Source organism: Colossoma macropomum, unplaced genomic scaffold, assembly GCF_904425465.1.
Source record: "Colossoma macropomum unplaced genomic scaffold, Colossoma_macropomum, whole genome shotgun sequence".
NCBI classification, from domain to species: domain Eukaryota; kingdom Metazoa; phylum Chordata; class Actinopteri; order Characiformes; family Serrasalmidae; genus Colossoma; species Colossoma macropomum.
The window spans coordinates 56271581-56291510 of NW_023494792.1; the positions used below are offsets into that span (position 1 = coordinate 56271581).

At 40.4% G+C, this 19930-nt stretch overlaps 1 protein-coding gene across 1 annotated transcript in view; it reads left to right on the forward strand.

The window, feature by feature from the left end:
* The first annotated feature begins 250 nt into the window (after positions 1-250).
* The window catches only part of chst11 (carbohydrate (chondroitin 4) sulfotransferase 11), an 82906-nt gene continuing 63226 nt past the window's right edge, over positions 251-19930 (forward strand). Inside the window, exon 1 of the mRNA XM_036577634.1 lies at positions 251-428. Coding sequence (XP_036433527.1) covers positions 311-428 — 118 coding nt within the window. The 5' untranslated portion in view covers positions 251-310. The remainder of the gene's footprint in view (positions 429-19930) is intronic.

The following is a 19930-nucleotide window of genomic DNA, read 5'->3' on the forward strand; positions in this document are numbered from 1 at the left end:
ATGTTTTTGTGTCTGTACTGTTTTACAATAATAAAAAAAAAGAAAAGAACACCTCCCCTGATCGCCGCTGGCCTCGTGGACGCGCCCATTCTGGCCGCAGCGAGGGGGGTGGCCTAACCTGAGAGCGGGGCGCCCCCCGCAGGCCGGCGGGCGGAGAGCAGTAGTACAGTCCAGGGACGGCCCTCCGCTCAGAGAGGCGGCCACAGCGGCAGCGGCGCTGCTCAGCCAGCCAGCAGGCAGCATCGGCGCGGACGCGGACACGGAGCTCTCCGCTCTCTCAGCGCCTCCGCTCAGCCTCCCTCCGCCAGCCATGAAACAGACGCTCCTGGACCTGATGAGGATGAGTCGGATCTGCCGGATGGCGCTGGCCACTTGTTTGGGATCGTGCATTCTGGTCATCTTTTATTTCCAAAGTATGTTCCAGCCAGGTAGGAGACCCTCACTCTCTCAGCCCCCTCTCTGTGATGCTTCGGTTCTCCTTTGTCGCTGCCTAGTGTGGAAGAATGTGGTCAGTAAGTGATGAGAGGACAGAGACTGCGCTCTTTTATCTGGTCACTGCTGATGTTAACTGGTTTTATTAGATGGTCAAGCTCTGTGGCTGATGTATGTGAGGGCATTTACGGCTATGTAGCTCCACATAGACCCCACAGACACACACTCATCTCCTCTGGCTCGTTTATCAGTGGAGCTGCAGTCCTGACCATTCACGGTCAGTCTTTCCATTGAAGCTGCCGGCGCTGACTGGGCGCTCTCATTCGCAGCATTCAGGGATACAACCAGAACTCTCAGAGCTCTGACACACTTAAAAGATGGTTCTTCAGGGGTTCTTTAGTGAAGGGAACGGTTCTGTTTAGAACCATGAGTTCTGTGTGGAAGCATCGCATGGATGAGAATGTGTTTATGGTTCTGTATAGTAGCGTTTATTGCGCTAATAAGGGTTCTTCTATTATGCTTGACATTGTGACTATGGCAGAGCCCTATACAGAACCACACACAGCACATTCTCCATCAGTCTGAAGAACCGTTTATCCATACAAAGACCCATTTAGGCATGAAAACGGTTTACATAGACCTCATTGGTTCTAAATAGAACCATTGTCTTTAACGGAGAACCCTTGGAGAACCATATGTAGCTGAGTTCCCTTTTAGGAACATTTTTTTATTCGGGTCGCTTCATCTCTTTCTGTTTTTTTCCGCGGCGAGGAAACGAAACGAGACAGCGTGGAAACTTTCCCACCACACACACAGCTGAGGGAGTTAGCGCGCGCCCCTGACTCGCGCGCGTGCACGAGCGTGTTGCATGGAGCAGATCAGTACAGGAGCAGCCACGGTGCACAGGTGTGCAGCTCCACACACTGTCTGTGATCTTTATATTCACAGATTATAATGAGTATTTCCAGTATTGGTTTTGTACTCTAGCAATATTAGTACTAGTATTTAATTTAACAGCTCAACAGCTACATTAACACACAATGAAAGGGGAATACCACCAACTTTTCAAATGACCTGCATAATTCAGTCCTTGAGGTTTGAACAAATGTTTTGATGTGGTGTACTTTCGCTGGTATTTCACTCACTGATAGTCACATTTGAGTCACAAAGCCCAGAGACTGAACTTTAATTTTAAGGATTTGAGTCCAGAGAATCAATTAACAATCTATTTTTGTTAGCATTGCCATGTTAATACTGGGTATTCTGTATTATTTTCATTTTTAACTTATTATTATCAGATTAGGCTAGCGTAACAACATGTAGTCATGTAAAAGTGTGACCATTTACAGCCCTAAAGACTGAAACAGAAGCCTTCACCCTAAAGGGGAATTCCACCGATTTTTTGAAATTGCTGCATAATTAAATCATTGAGATGTAAACAAAGTCATTCAGATTGGTTGATGAGAAACGCTGCATTGTAGAGAAACTTTATTGTAGAATCACTTTACAGGGGTGGTGATAGTAACAAAGGTTTTTAATAACTACCAATAACTAATAATTATACCCACATAAGACAAGTGTCTTATGAGTTTTTATATGTTGATCATGGTAAAATAGTAATAAATCTAAGGAATTAGATTTAGACTAATTAGACTATTTTGCCTTACAGTGACCTCCATGCACCTCTCGACCCTGTATATATATATATATATATATATATATATATATATATATATATATATATATGTACGTAGTAGCTCAAAATCATATCTCAGAACTGTCATAAAACAATGTCTCAGACACCAGGCTGCATATTTGTAGCCATTTGGTTAATAACTTTCTATGAGGTCACTTTTAGAGGAGAGCATTAAACACTGGTCGTCTGGTTCCTATCACAACCACAGTGAACAATTCTGACTCGGATAGCTTATCTAGAACAGCACTTTTCACATTAAACCGCTCCGAATTACTTTATTTACATCTTATCCATTTTATTTCACGCAGAAATCTCTCACGTGAGGTGATATCCATCTGTGTGCCTCCAAAACTGTGTAAAAGACTTACTTCATTCGAGTAAAAGAGGTTGAGACCTATGAGTGTGGGTGTGTATGGGTGAGTTAGGAGCAGTACTGGCTTGTGGAGCTTCCCATGAGTCCCTGTAGCTCTGCACACCGCTCTACATATTTGTGGTGTGGATCAGGCCTGCTGCCCTTTTGCTTAGAGGGCTATGAGCTCATGGACATAGAGCAGGTGAATAGCGCAAGAAAGGCTCCTGAAAGTACGCGACTGTGTGGAAAGGATGAGAGATGTCTCTGTCAGTGACTCACTCGATTTAGTCATTATTTCTAAGCTCTTGTGGTCTGGTTGTAAAACCGGTTTTGCTTGCTTGTGTTTAAACCTATTAACTCTGAGCTTATTATTGAGTTATTAATCTTTAGTGACACTAAAATTGAGAGTTATGTTAACTCCTTAAAATCCCAGGCTGATTATGTACTAAGGCTTATTATTCAGTAACTACAGGGACATCAGTGCAAACTGGCTCAGCTATTCTTAGGTTTTAGAAGTGTGTAATAAAACTTTGGGCCCCGGCCATTTAAGAGGTTCAACCTCTATCAAATTTGAAGAAAAGAACATAGTTTAATAAAACATGGTATAAAACTGATCAGACCTATATGAGAACTGTCTAGGCGTGGTTCTAATATTCTAATGAGAGAGCTTGATTGACAGCCTTCTGTGCATCACTTGAAGCTTCTGCACCACTGAAGCAGAACTAAACACGACAACACGACAACACGAGTGAGGAGAAATGAGTGAAACAGGCTCTACCTGTACAGGTGTTGTTATAAACCATTATGCGCTTGGTTGCATTTGCATGGCGACAAACAAAGAAAGGTCCTTGTTCACGTTACAGCAGGATGTGCATCCAGAGAATGCCAGTATGGACGAATGGAGGAGTGAACAAACGAATGGATGGATGAGAGGCAGACAGACAGACAGATTTGTTAGCTTTGTTCACTCAGTTGTAAGTTTTTGCTTGGTGGTTAGCTTTCACTCGTTGTTAGCCTTCGCTTAATGGTTAGCTTTTGCTTGGTTGTTCACTGCTGAAAAACCCATAGAAACCATTAAGTGTTTCTGTTGGTTCCTGATGATTTCGTGATGTGTTTTGGCTTTTTTAATGGGTTGATATCACAATGTAAAGGATCTGAATGATTTGACAGGCTGAATCTAAATGCATTTGATGGTTTCCTAATGGAATCTATACAGGAAACGTTTTGGAAACCATTAAGCCAGTTCCCATTAGAAGGCAAGGCCATTAGGTTTTAATCTTGGTTTCTGATGGTGTTTTTCAGCAGGGCTAGCTTTCGCTTAGTTGTTAGCTTTCACTTGGTTGTTAGCTTTTGTTTGGTTGTTTGCTTTCGCTCAGTTGTTTTTTGCTTGGTTGTTAGCTGTCGCTTGGTTGTTAGCTTTTGCTCGGTTGTTAGCTTTTGCTTGGTTGTTAGCTTTTGCTCAATTGTTAGCACAATTTTGCTAAAGCTGTGTGGGTGGGAGGAGCCACATCAGCCCTGTGATTGGTGAGGGTGCTACAATGTAAGCTTTATTCAAGACTATACTGTCCAGTTTACATCGAAAGAGGAGAATTTTGGTGAAATTCAACAGCGATTGGAAAGTTATCCATATGACATACTTTGTACATGTATATTGTGTGCACACAAGAACTAAATGAGCTTAATTAGAAAGACAACTTGAATTTAGGTTCCCTCAGACTTTAAGACTTTTAGTAACTACTGTCAATTTGGTAACTCCAATGAAAATATCTAAGTTATATAGTTCTGAGTGAGGAATTGAGGTTAAGAGTAAGTGGTTAAGATCTTCTTCTATCTTTCATTCTTCGTGTTGGAGCTACTGTTTCTTCTCCCTCTGCTGTTGAGCTCTTCTACAGACATGCTTGCGGGCATGTTTTATGCAACCATCTCCCCCACTGTCTGATTAATATCCTAAAAACTGTGTTTTTAAAACCCACATCTTCCTCTTCCCCTACAGAATTCATTCCCCTTCCAGACAAGTGCCATTTTGACCTATTTGTGCACTCTAGCCTTGAAACATACCATGAACCACACACGCACACACATTCACTCGCCTTAAGTGCACCTGAGCGTCCATGGCAACCACGGGCATTGAATGACAAGACTGACCTCATTTGTTCCAGTGTTTTTATGCTGTCCATCTCTGAGTGTCAGAGAGGAGCGAAAGGATGAAGGGAGAGATGACAGGAGGGCACGGAGCGAGGGAAAAGAAGTGGTCACTTCAGGAATGTGTTGGGGGATCTCTAAATTCCTCAGGCTTTGTAATAGGAAGCTGAAATGTAGGCATGTAACCGTGTGGCGGAAGCTCCAAACCCTTCTGATGATTCCGATAAGAGAGGCTTTCTCTTTCTCTTTGACTGAGACTGTATTTAAAAGTGCGTTTACATTTGTAGTTCGGTTCCTGTAGCGTTCCAGCTTAGCATTCATATAGAGATATTTGACGTCAAACCAACAGATGTAAAAAAAGTCATATGGATAAAAGAGTCAAACGTGATTTGGCAAATTGTGGGATGTACACTTGACAACAATAACCGGGATATTATCCAACAGACGTTCGGAATCATGCTGTTCTCTGGCTGAAATCTACCAATTTTTAAAAAATGCTTATGTTTAGTCAATTTAGTCATTGAGATGTAAACAAAAACATTCAGAGTGTTTTAATGCGAAATAGTTCATTGTAGAAAAAATACTGACTTAGATTTCTTTACAGTGGTGGTGATAGGAACCAGGGGTCACAATGTCTTCAACACAAATATAGACATTTTATTTACTAACAAAATCACCAGTGAACCTACATGAGTATTCTGTGTGTTTATAATTAATGCTTATACTGTTAAAATAATGGTAAATCTGAAAAAATGTTTTCTCTGGGATCTATTCTGCCTTATAATGCCATAAATCCATGAATGAATATAAAAATGTAGGTTTAAGGTCAATGTTTAATCTCAAATCTGTCATAAACAGTGTTTCAGGCATCAGGCAGCATATTCAAAAGTATTCCATGTAAACTTCAACTTTCTGTGAAGGAGCATTCAAAGCATTAAATTCCTCAGACGTCTGGTTCCTATCATCGCCACTGTGAACGATTCTGACTTGGTATGTTTATCTAGAACAGGGCATTTCATATCAAACCACTCTGAATGGCTTTGTTTACATATATATGATGGAATTTTGCAGAAATTCTAAAAAATCAGTGGAATTTCCCTTTAACTGAGCTTGTGGGTTTTATGTATGTCTTGTTTCATCCGTCTTATGATGTTCAGAAAGGTATGAAAGGCCGAGAGCTCTCATGTTTTTTCCACGATGTGAAGTGGAGTGAAATCACTGTGAAAGAACACAGCCTTGAGTGTCTTACTGCTTTCAGAAAAACATCAAAAACCTAGCATATTAATATTTAATATGTCTGTGGTAATACAGTCGCATTTAGGTGCCCCGGTCATATTACATGTTTTGTTTGTTTTCTAAGTAAAAATAAGCTCAACGGAGAACATACTTCTGTACATTTTAATGCACAATTACTGTTTATTTGCTGGATTTAACAAATTGGGGTTGCTGTACCTATACCCATTTCTTACCTATATTTTAAACTCATAATAAATGTTAATTGTGGACAAAATTAGCAGAACAAATGCCATATTCATTTTTAAGTTAATTTTTCTTCATATGTTGACATGATGAAAAAAAGGGATATTCAGACTTGTGCAAATGACTGTAAGCGTGTATATTGAGTATTTTATAATGCCTTAGAATGTGCTTCAGCCATGTTTAAAGACTGAAACTGCCTGTTTTGTAATTACTCATTCATTTGAGTCCATGAAGAGATGATAAATGCATCCACTTGTCGAAACAAATCAAAATTCAAATTCATCTGTTGCAGGAAAACACAAAGCTCTGCAGAGTGGAGACGACTGTTCATTCTGTGTTTGTTCCATATTGCGCAGCATCAGAGTTCGTTTGGAACTGGTCTGAGACTGACCTCCTCAGCAGGTCTCGGTCTGCTTATTTGGCAAACAAAGGGCGTTTTCACACTTGTCCCGAATACTTGGGTCCGCACCCAGCACTGATTCTGGGCTCATTTGTGGGAGGGGCTTATTATTGCTAGTTTGCTTTCACACAATTCCATCTGAAACGTGGACCAATTGCACAATTCTGTATGTCACCTTTCCTGCAGGCAGGTAAAATGGTAGGCACTAGCTTCAACTGTTTGCTGCTTTCTCTTATCTTTGGATATAAACACTCAAGAACAGAGCTTTTTGTCCACAACAGTCCTTTCCCACCATCACGAAACTTGAAAAGGGAAGTAATGCTACAAGTCAAAGCAGTCACATTACAAAATGAACCAATCACACAACCCCACATGCAGTGCCGGGAGCAAGTGGAGTCCACATGCACAGCATGCCGCACCAGAGTTCGCTGGAAGCGACCCCCAGATTGATTTCAGGAGGACCAGCGATCGTTTCTCTGGTCCACTCCTATGCTCAAAAACAGCTTTCACACTTGACCAAACATACTGAACTCGCAGAGAGAGCAGTCCAGGGTTCAGAAAAAAGCTCTAGTCTGAAAATGCCAGCAATCTCACTTGTTCTAACAAACCGCAGTAACAGAGCATTCACACCAGGGTTCATTTTTATCAAACCAAATCTGACACAGCTTTCACACCTCACTTGTTTGGGACGCACCTTCAGACTTTTCTGTTTGGTCCAAAGCAAATTAGCACGTGTGAAAGGTGCCTTGGACCACGGTCCAGTACAAAAGTATAAATTTGGTCCAACCAAAAGAGGTGGTCTCAGTCTGGATCAAACTTGGTTCAGTTTGTCTGCAGTGTGAAAACACATTTTTGGATTGGACTTCCAGACCAATTACAGGACGTTGAGGCAGGCTATCGTCATCCATTAAACAGCAAGAAGAAGAAAATTAACTAGGAGAGAAGTAAAAATGAGTGAAAATTTTTCTCCATTCAAACAGAAAAGGCTACTCACCAAATTGAGACCACTCCTCTACAAACCAATCAGTGTCAAATATCGCGAGATGCAGCCCATGTAGGTGATGACGTCAGGGCATAGGTGTGTCATGCAGCGCTCTTTAGTGCGATCACTAAATTGCAGTGTGAAACCAAAACTAACTGGATTGAATATGTATAATGTAACAAAAACATGAACCTTGGCTCAGACTTTGGTCTGGACTTTGAGGTGTGAAAACTACCTAAGATAACTGATACTCTGTTCTTAATCTATGTCTGATTTTTAGTGGAGATGACACTGATCCGATTCCCAATATCGAGCCGATATCGTCATAATTTGCTGGATTGGATATCGCTGGGAAAAAGGAATCAATCTGATCTGATACTGTCATTAATCTAGCCTGAAAATAGCACAGAATTGCTTGTAGCGCCACAAAACGAAGTGAAGTAGGTCTCATGATGACATCAGTGACCACGTGATTATGTCATGTGATAACAGTTGGGTTGGGGTAGAAGCAGATCCACTGAGCTAAACCAGTGGAAACATGTTATAGTTGCAGCTCTGCAGCAAGAGACAATATGGTGTCTAAATTGGCACTGTTCTCAACCCATATCCGCCTGATAGTCACAGGCACCTGGGTATGTTTTGTCTTTGAGGCCAAAATTGAATCTCAAATCTATCGTAAACAATGTCTTAGGAATCAGGAAGTGTATTCATAACTATTTCAGGCAGTAATTTGAATAAATAAACAATATGCGATTGTTTGCATTTTGTTTATTTATCCAGTATTAGAAAACAAACAGTGCACCTTGGCTGTAACACAAATGCAAAATTTGGGATTCAGAGAGAGCAAACAGACCTGCAAACCTAACAAACAGAGCCATCGAGGACAAGAGAGAGTAACCAGACAGAGCACAGTAAAGCATTCTCCTCTGCTCACTTCATGAATGGAGAGCTGAAGGTGAGTGTAGTATAGTTGGGGGTGCAGGTGATGATGAATGTGGTAACTATCAACATCTCATTAAGTGTAATGCACAAGGGGGTTTGCCCTAAATGAGGATCGAACTCATGAACCTTATGTTAGCAGTTGGGAGTGCAACGGGAAGAACCACCTGCCGAACATGAATGGAGGCCTCAAGTGCGGAGCAACTGAGAGTAGGGAGAAAGAGGCTCAAACCCTCAATCACCATGGTGCCAGACTAATGTGCTACACAGCACCAAAAAGAGACAATAGCTATGCTAACTAAAGACTGAAAAGGATGACCCAAACCAAGAGCTTCCCGAAACCGAAAAACTCCCTTCTTTTATCTAACCCTTGCCTCTTTCTAAACTTGGAGAGTGAGACACACTTTTTATTTTTTTAGATACTTATGCTGGAGAACAACTGGACAAAAGCAAAGACTTAAAACCCGAGACTTTATATATAGATAGCTTTATAGATAACTGGCTGAGTCAGAGCAACATGCTTGTAGCAGCATGAACTCAAGACTGAGTGCCGAGCAGTGTGTGAGCTGCATAAGTAGGGTGTCTATGGTATCAGAACAGAAAGAGTGGTATCAAGCCATCTGTAATTTTTTGTTATAGAATACAGATAACAAACAACTTGTATCCTCTTTTTTACAAGTCATAATGCATTTTCCTTCCATACTGTGATGGATATTTCTGAGTGAAATGCTGTGTCAGAGGGACAGATGATAGGTGGGGGTGGTGGGAGGGGAATGTGAAACATGATATTATTGGTTAATATTATTTTTCTCCACTCGCTGGTGCACAGTGATGTAATCAAAATCAGAAGATGTTTCAAATGCAAAGCAAACATCACATTTTTTCCTAGAACATCACAGGAAAACAAGAATTTTGTCTCTCAAATGATGTGAAATGATAAATATTGCTTAACATTACAAAAACAAAAACTAACAAGGTAAAAAAGATCCGTTTTGATTTCAGGTTGGCTTGAAGGTGCACAGCAGTGTGTGTAATTTGCTGGATGCTTCAGGTTGTTTAGAAAGAATGAAACCAAATAATAAGTTTCTTTTCTGGCCAAGCGGTTTGTGTCTGGTTAATGTCTACAGTGCTGTGTAAGGTTCCCTTTGGTGTGTTTTTAAGGGAAGAAAACAGAACAAAACAGTCAAAACAAGCAGTTCAGCTTTGTTAGCCAAGAGTACAGAGGAAGCATGAGCTCTTCAGTGCACATCATACAGTGTCAATACCGTCCAGCACTGTATTCAAGGCAGTGATGTTCATTATGTCAAAAACAGCAGTGATGCAACAAGAGTATGTAAGAAAACAGCCGCTGTGAAGAGGAAGTGGCCTCCAGATGATGGCATGGCTGCACCTTCCCCGAGTGCTGTGTGTGTGAGAGAGTGTGTTATTGTTTTGTTTTGTTTCTCTCTCTCAATGATGCTTGTGTGTGTGCAGGATGTCCTGTTTGTGTGATCTTGTTCCCCCTCCGGGAAACATTAGCAAGAGAAACACCACCGGATTACAGTTGCTCATTCCTTTTCTGTTTGCTATACGTTCCCTTACTGCTTAAAAATTGTTGATTGTTGATAAATCAACGGTGACTAATTGGCAGTTTGCATGATGAAAATTTGGGATTATTTGGATGGAGAGAGCAAAAAATGTTAAACCAGCTTCTAAGACAGTATATATATATATATATATATATATATATATATATATATATATATATATATATATATATATATATATGCATGATGGAAATGATGGAAAATGGCTCAAATGTCATCAGCTGGCCAACAACTGGACACCAGCCAAATAGTCGAAATACCCTGCTTGGAAAATTCAGTACATGACCAATTAATTGCAGTTTTACAGTCATGCATGATGTAGAAGACATAATTAGCATTAGAGGTGGAAATGTCAGCCCTCAAATCAATTTGATTAACGTTCTTTAGGAGATGATTTAAGGTATCATGGAATTTAACCATGATTCAGTTTGAGGTATATATATATATATATATATATATATATATATATATATATATATACCTCTATATATAGAGAGAGATAGATAGATTCATATATATGGAGAGATTTTCTGTGTTTGAGTGGAGCTGGTCGCTGGTCTCACTGCTGTCTTCTGTCTTCTTTGTCCTCTGTGTGTGTGTGTGTTTGTGTGTGTGTGAGGGAGCAGTGTTTGGGCAGTAGCCAGAGGCAGTCTCATTGAGGCCTGTCTGTCTGATTTGGCTTGATAGACTGAACCGGCTGGAATTCATTACTGGTGTCAGAGAGGCCTGATACACACACACACACACACACACACACACACACACACACACCTCTTCATTAGCTGTTGTAGTATGTGCATCACGTTCATTACCACAGTGCCCTGAAATACAGCCTGTCCAGATAAGCATATGGCTCACACACACACACACACACACACACACACACACAGTATAATAAGGTGAGAGCCGTGCTGTGTGTGTGTGAGTGAGAGAGAGAGATAAAGGGTTTACAGATGTTTGAGGTTTCTTCTTTAGCTCATTAGACGCATTAAGCTGTGCTGCAGCTTGCTGCTTCAGGAGAACCCACTCCTTAATGATGGAAAACGGCTCGAGTGTCATCAGCTGGGCAACATCTGGACACCAGCCATATAGCTGGAAAGCCCTGCTCGGAAAATTCAGTACATGACCAATTAATTACAGTCGTTACAGTCTTGCATGTTGTAGAAGATAGAATTAGCATTAGGGGTGGAAATGCCAGCCCTCAAATCGATTTGATTAACGTTCTTTGGGAAATGATTTAACGTATCATGGAATTTAACCATGATTTGATTTGATTTCATTTCTCTGAACAAAGGTGACTGAAAGAATTTTGAAACAGTGAAAGAAACAGTGGTATACAAATGGTAAACGCAGTTCAGATGGCACTGATCTGATACAGGGTAGCAGTATTGCCTGAATATTGGCAGTAGATGCTGGATGGGATGTTGGAGTAAAAATAAAGAATGAATTTGATTCCATTGTGTCACAAATCTGGCTTAAAAAAAAACACAGAATTGCTTGTAGTGCTGCAAAATGTATAGTGAAGTAAAGCCATGTTATAGTGTTAGAGTCATGTGATAACCTTAAGGATGGTGTAGTGAAGTGAGCACTTTAAGTATAGTAAAAAAAATCAGTTAATGTTAATATCGACTGATACTTAAGATTTTCTTATCAGTGTCAGTATTGGCAAAATAAAATGTGATATCATCTCTAAGAATACCATGAATTTATTTTTTTTTTTTGCTATTTATTAAGTTTGATAATAGCCTGAGAATTTTTCGTTTTGGCCAAAAAATGAGCACATTCTTTATTATAATCAATTAGATAGTCTAATATTCCAAAATCAGTGCAGCTGAGATTTAAGGCATCATGCTTTCATGTATTTATACCCCTAATTAGCACAATAAGGATTATATTTTGCATTGAAACCTATTTCATAATCGTCCTTATTCATTCAAGCTTTCATTTTGATCCCATACTTTTCACAGTAGACTACTTTTATTAATAATTAGCCTAATAGTTTCACACATGTTACACGTCATGGACTGATAAAACCCACAGAGACCATTTCAGTTCATTTCAGTGGCGACTACTAATTCAGTTCATTCCAGTTGCGCAGATGTTTAAAATGTCTCATGTGTTTAGGCCACCTTGCTCATTAAACTCATGAGCGGAGGGATTTGACTGTCAGAGTGGGCTCTGGGATTGAGACGCAGGTGTGTTTACGGATCTGTAGTCACAGTTCATGAGGCGTATGGGGAGAATTGGGCACATGCCTCGCAATCCAAGCAAATTACCATTCAGATTTGCCTTCCGGGGGTCTTTGCTGCCTGATTTCTCTCTGCAGCTCTGAGCGCCTGCTATGTATATGTGAATAATGAGTGTGTGTGTGTGTGTGTGTGTGTGTGTGTGTGTGTGTGTGTGCGCATGTTTTATTTGTGACTTGCTGTGTCAGCCAGCTCTGTTGTGTTGTACGGTCATTATGCCGTGAGCTCTGTGCTAAAGCGGTTATTGATAAGCATTGATTCCGCTCTCAGGCTGTAGCACTGCACTGCTAACAGGAAGACTGGGCTTTAACCACAGTTGGGCTTTATCATCATCAAACGCAGCAGAGCTCAGCTCAGCCATGCCAATATAACCTCTGAACCAGGAGATGTGCTACATACATACATACACATCAACTACCATCTACAGGGTGGACCAAGAAGGTACAGAGACCACCCTCAATTTAATTAGTTTACACTTTCTGTGGCACAAAATGTCCAGGAATCAAAGCATTTTCATATGGTGGTACACAGTCGAACCGTCTGTGTATGAAGAATGAGTTTGATTGGTTCCGATGACCCTCATTATAGGGACAGCTGTTTTTTGAGAAGTGCACTGCTGGAGACAGTGTTTAGACACCATATGTTTAGGTTCTATAGTTGACCTGACGTCTGTCTATCTTATATGTATGTCTGCTGAATTTAATAAAAAACAAGCCACTGATCAAGTGATGAGGAATTTTAGAGGCCTAATGTGGCAACCCTGTCTCACACACACTATGTCACAACATGTAAGTCCCATGTGTCATACACAAGGCCCACAGACCTGATCTGGGCCAGACACAATCCTATCCGGCCCAAAAGTATTTGAATTTTTTATTAGTATTAGCCAGTTTCTATGGAAGTCCAGAGAGGTGATGAGGTGGTTGCAATTTTCTGGATTGTTATTTTGAGATAATGAGTTAATTATCTTGTTATCCGCAGCTAACAAATTGTTATCTTGAAATAACAAGTTACTTATCTTGTTATCTCAAGATAACAAAATTGTTATTTTGAAATAACAAGTTACTTATCTAGTTATCTCAAGATAACAATCCAGAAAATTAATGCAACAGCTCGTGGCCTCGCCAGACTTTTGTCCATTTCACAATGTGCTGCACTACAGTCCCCATCATGCACTGCTACGTAATGTGTGCTTTGACTCTCCCCCCCCAACAACAATCTATGGGACAGCAGTTACACCTCAATTCTACACAATTCTACACAATTTCACACCAGTCATATCAACAAATACACTGACTGCATTTTAGCTGCAGTTCAACCAATATAAACACTCAACATCAGCTCAGAAATCCAGGTCAGAGTCCAAGCATTTATGAACGTGCAGCAAAGAAACGATGCCAAGTTCAAGCAGATAGGTAGGTTTAAAAGACTGAGCTCCTGGGGACGTTTAAATTTGCAATATTATTCATGTATTCATGTAATATTTCAAAGTCTACTACAAGTGTCTGTATTTTACTGCTGAAGTTTTTGTGTGTTTTAAATAAGCGATGGCCAGTTCGAGTTGTAGCACAACATTAATTAAAACTGAAAACTGATTTGTTAAGATTTTTGACAGTGACAGAGAACTGACTCAACCACGTTAAAACAACGGAATAAGTAGTGAGTGGCGATATGGAAACGCCAGGGTGTATGACTTAGCAGAAAACTGTGGTACAGAAGTGTGTGTGTGTGTGTGTGTGTGTGTGTGTGTGCATGTGTGTGTGGTGTGTGTGTGATCTGTTCTCTGCAAAGTTTCTTTAATGAGAGCAATGAAGTCAGAGATTGGATAGAGTTGTTCAGGAAAATGTTTGGATAGAGCTGAAGTGAATCATGACATTAATTAGACACAGAAACAGTGTGTGTGTGTGTGTGTGCGTGTGCGTGTGTGTGTGTGTATGTGCGGCGTTGTGTGTCTTCTGGATCATATATCCCTCTTAAATTTCCACTTTCATTCTTATGTGCCCTCTCTCTCTCTCTCTCTCTCTCTCTCTCTGTGTGTGTGTGTGTGTGTGTGTGTGTGTGTGTGTTTGGCTTGTCTTGCCCTGTGTGAGTGTGAAAGCCCAGCTGTTAATGGTCCTCAGGGAGGAATAATCTGTCACTATTCACACCGTGGCCGAACGAGCACACCTGTCTCATCTCTCTCTCTCTCGATCTTCCTCTATTCTCTTTTACACTCTCTTAATCTCTCTCTCTTTCATCTATCTATCTATCTATCTATCTATGTATCTATCTATCTATTTCCTCCCCCTTGCTTTGTCTCCCTCTTTCTTTCTTTCTTTCCTTCTTTCTTTCTTTCTTTCTTTCTTTCTTTCTTTCTTTCTTTCTCTCTAGTCTATCTCTCTTGCTCTTTCTCGTTTTCTCTCTTTTTTCTCTCTCCTCTCTGGGTCTGCCTCTCTCTTAAAGCTAGCTAGAAATAGCTAGCTATCTATCTATTTCCTTTGTCTTGCTTTGTCTCTCCCTCTCTTCTTTCTTTCTTTCTTTCTTTGTACTCTCTCTTGCTCTTTTTCTCTTTCTCTCTTTTTGTCTCTCTCCTTTCTGTATCTGCCTCTCTCTCTCCCTCTCTCTCTCTCTCTCTCTCTCTCTCTCTCTCTGAAGCTAATCTGTCGTGTTTCAGTAGCTGGTGAAACTCAGTAGCAGCTGATTAAAACATATTCATGTGTGCTGAAAGCGAAAGACAGAGGGAAGACAAAAGAGGGAGAGAAAGGGACAATGAAGAGTGTGTGCGAGAGAGAGAGAGGAGAGAGAGAGAGACAAAGTGAAGACAATGAGAGAAAGAGCATGGGCAGAGAGAAGAACTCCTTTGAAAGGATCACCATGGAAACTGGGGTGTATTATGTGTTTTAGGGGATGGTGTGTGTGTGTGTGTGCGTGTGTGTGTTCATATACTGCACGTGTGTGTGTGTGACAGTGTGTGTACTGCATGTGTGTGTGTGTTCATATACTTCACGTGTGTGTGTGTGTGTGTGTGTGTGTGTGTGTGTGTGTGTATGTGTGTGTGCGTGTGTGTTGACAGTCGGGTCATTATTTCTTTTTTACGTCTGAGAAATGCTAGTGAAAGACAGAGAGATCAGTGCTGTTAAAGGATTAGTGTTTGAACTGTCAGTCGGACTAAGTGAGAGGCGGCTGATGTTTATGTGAACTGTGAGAATACTGAGAGCAGGTCCGGGTGATCGGGCGATGTAATCGGATATCGTCAATGGTGCACAAGTAATCTGATGATGCTGCTTCAGAAGCAGAGATCACTGTGTTGGGAAAAGAACTGATAGAGAACTAGAGTGGACTAATTTAACTATAAACTGCTCGCTAAATAATATTAAATAATACCTACGTAATGTTTTATTGACATTTAATGTTCAACAAAGGATTGTTTTGGGAATCATGGCTATGATACATTAAATTCCCCACTGTCTCTGCTGGGGATTTCCCAGAGTGTGACATAACATATGAGGAAAATTCTCAGCAGTTTCCATTCAGCTTAAGTGACCCAATGGTTCAGATGAGTTGTAAAATTATGAAAACATAATACTTATTGGTTTCCAATGGGTATCTATAGCTGAACTCCAGAGCGCATCATCCATAATGGAAGAAAACACCTAAGGTTTCCAAAAGGAAGATGGAAACAACTTGTGTGTTGATGTGCTTTTTGTGCTCTATTTAAGGTGGAACAAAAGATTTTTTTATCAAGCCTGCAGCACTAGTGTTAGAAAGTAATATTGACATTGATATGTTCAGTTTTGTTTTCACACAATAAAAATATTTCAGATTTACTTTGGTTGTTTAACATGTTTTGAAAAAGTGACATCCCAGAATAATAAACCACTGTTAACATTTTATATATATATATATAAAGTTTGCACAGGAGAAGGCAAAAGGCAAAAATGTAATGTAAAGAAAAGATTTTATTCGCAGAAATTTTGGAGCGTTTGTGTTGGCCCGTTTATCCTGAAATTTTCACACAATGTTGTCACGGGCATCTGGTGTGCTTAAAAGATGTAGAAAAATAAAAATCACATCGCAGTTGTCGGAACAAAACCTTGTAACCTTTACAGAAGAAGGAAAAAACATACTTTACTTTTAATGTAAGTCAATGGAACCAAACGTCATTTTGGCATATTTTTGTTGGTCCATTCATCATGAAATTTACACACAATGTAAAGAACAATGGGTATATTTTAAATTATGTCAGAAACTGAAAAAAAATAAAAATGGAATATGAGGTTTTGTTCTAACAGCAGCGATATATATATATATACTGCAATTACTACTACTGTACAGTGATATACACCATTGGTACTGTACAGTGACTGTATGTACTGCATGTTTCGTACTAGGTTGCCATGGGTACATGAGTTTGGGGGGTTTCAGTGCCGGCGGGCATTAACTGACAATTCCCTAATTCTACTTGAGAGCTGTCCGCCTTGTTACATGTCAAGTTTTCCCTTTAAAATGTCGAAGACATTTCACTTTAAAATGTCAGAGTCATTTGAAATGCAGTAGAGAGGTTTTCACGTTGATGTCGCCCTATTGCAGCGCTTTTAGAAGAGCGTGCGCGGCATACGGGGGTATTTTTCTTTGACTGTGAAGGATCTGTTAGATCTGTCTTTCGCAAAGGAATGTATATGAAGTGTAGAGTCATGTCCCTGTGTGTGTGTGTGTGTGTGTGTGTGTGTGTGATGATATGTCCTGTCTGACTGCTGTCACTTCCCCACAGCAGCTATTTTAAGTGCTCAGTGTTGCACAGCTCGTCCTCCCTCTGTAATTTTGCGGCGTGTGTGTGCACTTCTTTTTTTACCGTGTAGTTTCCAGTGAGTGTAATTATGTGATGTGTATGATAGGGAGAGAGAGAGAGGGGAACATGAGCAAGAGGGAGGAACATGAACAAGAAGGAGAGAGAAAAAGGGAGAGAGAGGGAGGAAAGTGAACAAGAAAGAGAGAGAGGAGAGAAAGTGAAGGTAAGAGAGGGATAGTTAAGTGAATGAGAGAGGGGTAAGTGAATCACAGAGAGAAACATGAATGACAGAGAGAGAGGAAAGTGAATAAATCAGAAAGAAGAGAAAGGACAGTGAATGATAGAGAGAGAGAGGGGTGAAAAAGAAAGAGGAAAATGAATAAGCAAGATAGAGAAGACAGAAAGAGGAAGGTTGAGAACAGAGCGAGAAAGAGAAAGAAAGAAAGAAGGAAGGGATGAAAGCGAGAGAGAGAGAGAGAGAGAGAGAGAGAGAGAGAGAGAGAGAGAGGTATTATTATTCAGGGAGGGACCACAAAACCAAAAAAGTCTATTGTCTGGAATGTATGTGGAAGTATGTATGTGGGTGTGTATATTTATATATGTTTGTGTTGTGTGTGTATTTGTGTGTGTGTGTGTGTGTGTGTGTGTGTGTGCAGTGGCTTCCAGTATGTGTATTTACTTTGCAGTAACTTTAGTCAACTGACCCTTCAGTTTGTAGTGCTTGCTGCTCAGGCATAACATAACATTATTGCTTAATAAGATTTGAAGAATTCATTACTTTCCTCTCCTTCAGCTGCCGTCCAGCACCTTATTATAAAGTGACCGAAAGTCCAGGCTCTTATTAAGCAGCAGCTGCTGCCTCTGCTTGTTGCTTTAGTGAGGACCTGTCCTTCACTGCGTATAATACATTTGTGCTGGTTGTATTTATTTCTCTTTTTGTTTCTTTTCCACTGCCCACAGCAGTAGGTGACATTGACACATGCCATCAGCTCACTTCCTTGTGCAGGTTTCCATGGCAACTGCTTCTGTGGCGTGAGTTTGAGGGGCTGGGGGAGTGTCTGCGCGTGTGTGTTTGGGGTGATTTACGATCCTGACTTTCTGAGTGCGCTACAAGCGCTAACACACATAGAGGCTAAGTCAAGTGCACAAGCACAAGCAGTGCACAGTTTACTTCTGCATCTTCTAACAGTGCGTTGCAGTGCACACGGCTTTAAGCCAGATAAATCAGATGAGTTTTTAAAGTGTTTTAATGGATGAGTGCATTTTTTCTGGTCTTTTATAGGGATGCAATGATACTACTTCGCCCTTTCGACACTCAAACTGATACTGATGCTTGATCTTCAAGTAGGGCTGGGCGAAAAAATGATAACGATAATTATTGCGATATAACTTTTCTCGATAGAAATATAAGAAATGATCGATAAGTGTTCAATAAAATAAACCATTCTCACACTTCCACGTTCTAGGAACAGCCGTATACTTGAAGACAGACGATTACTAGTACCAATCCTAAATCTAACTCAACCACTAACAGGGCCATATTAAAAAATTCCAGCAAATCCATGGGCCAGCTGTATTTTTATTTCAGTTCAAAATATGCCAAATCTGCAACAGCAAAATAGGCACTGAATACTTATTCAAAAATAATTCTAAATAAAATTAATTCTTTTAGGTAGTTTCTTAAAACTGCCTGTTTGCTTGAACTAGACATCAGGCATCTTCTCTTTCTGTGTAACCGCTGGCCCACAGATTGTTGTTGGGGAAAGGGGGTCGGAACGCATATTATGTTGCAGTGCATGCTGGGAACTGTAGTGCATTTCAGGGTGATAAAAATAGAAAATTAAAATGATTTCACATAGGATATAGGATTGTGCCACGGGCCTGACTTGACCCGCAGGCCTTGTGTTTGACACATGGGATCTAAGTGCTACTCAGTATGTGCCACTTTTCCTCATATTTATATCATTTCACTTTTTAAATATTGTATTGTGGTGAAAGCAGGGCACTGTGTCATAAATTAAACATACTAATCTGAAATTAATGAATTAACTGGTTGGATAACTTCTCGACTGGATTAAGGTCTGGACTTTGACTTGGCCACTGTAGAAGACCTTTTTGTTGATCAGTCACTCTTTTGCCTTGGCCTTGTGTTTGGGATCGTTGTCCTGCTGAAAGGTGAAGTTTCTCTCAAGCTTGTTTAGCAGCCTGAAGGAAGTTGTCTTGCAGTATCTCCCAGTATTTTGCACCATCCATCTGTCTTTCAGTTTTGAAAAGATGCCCAGTGCCCACTGAGGGAAAGCATCCCCACAACATGATGCTGCCACCACCATACTTCACTGTTGGGGTGGTTTTTGTTTTGTAGTACTGGGTTTGCATCAGATACAGCATTTTGAATTTTGGCCAAAAAGCCCAACCCAGGGCTTGGATGGTATGATGCAGTTTCCATTTCCTCTCAGTTGATCAAGCAGTGCTCCCCAGTATAGCCAAGCAATTGGATATTATTTTGTAGCCTCTTCTTGTCTTGTGCATGTCTATAACTTCATCTCTTTTCCTTAGAATGTGCTTTGCCTTCAGATTTACAGTCTGACCAGGCGTAACTGTAGCCCCGCCCACTCACGTCGACATTATAGGGGGTGTATCAGCCTGCGCTGCCTTTTAAATGAGGCACAATACAGGGCAGCCAGTCAGAACGGAGCTCATTTACATACATTAGCCTTAAAAGGGCAGTAACAAACATAGCCTGTTTAATTTTGAGGGATAAAAGATGTTGGAAAATGGTCTTGTAAAAATGAGTTATGACTATTCTTGGTACATGAACACAGGCAGATGTTGTAAAGTGACTTCAGTAAGAAAAAGAAAGAGAAAGGGCACAAGAAAAATGTAGGACATAAGCCCTTTAACAGTATTT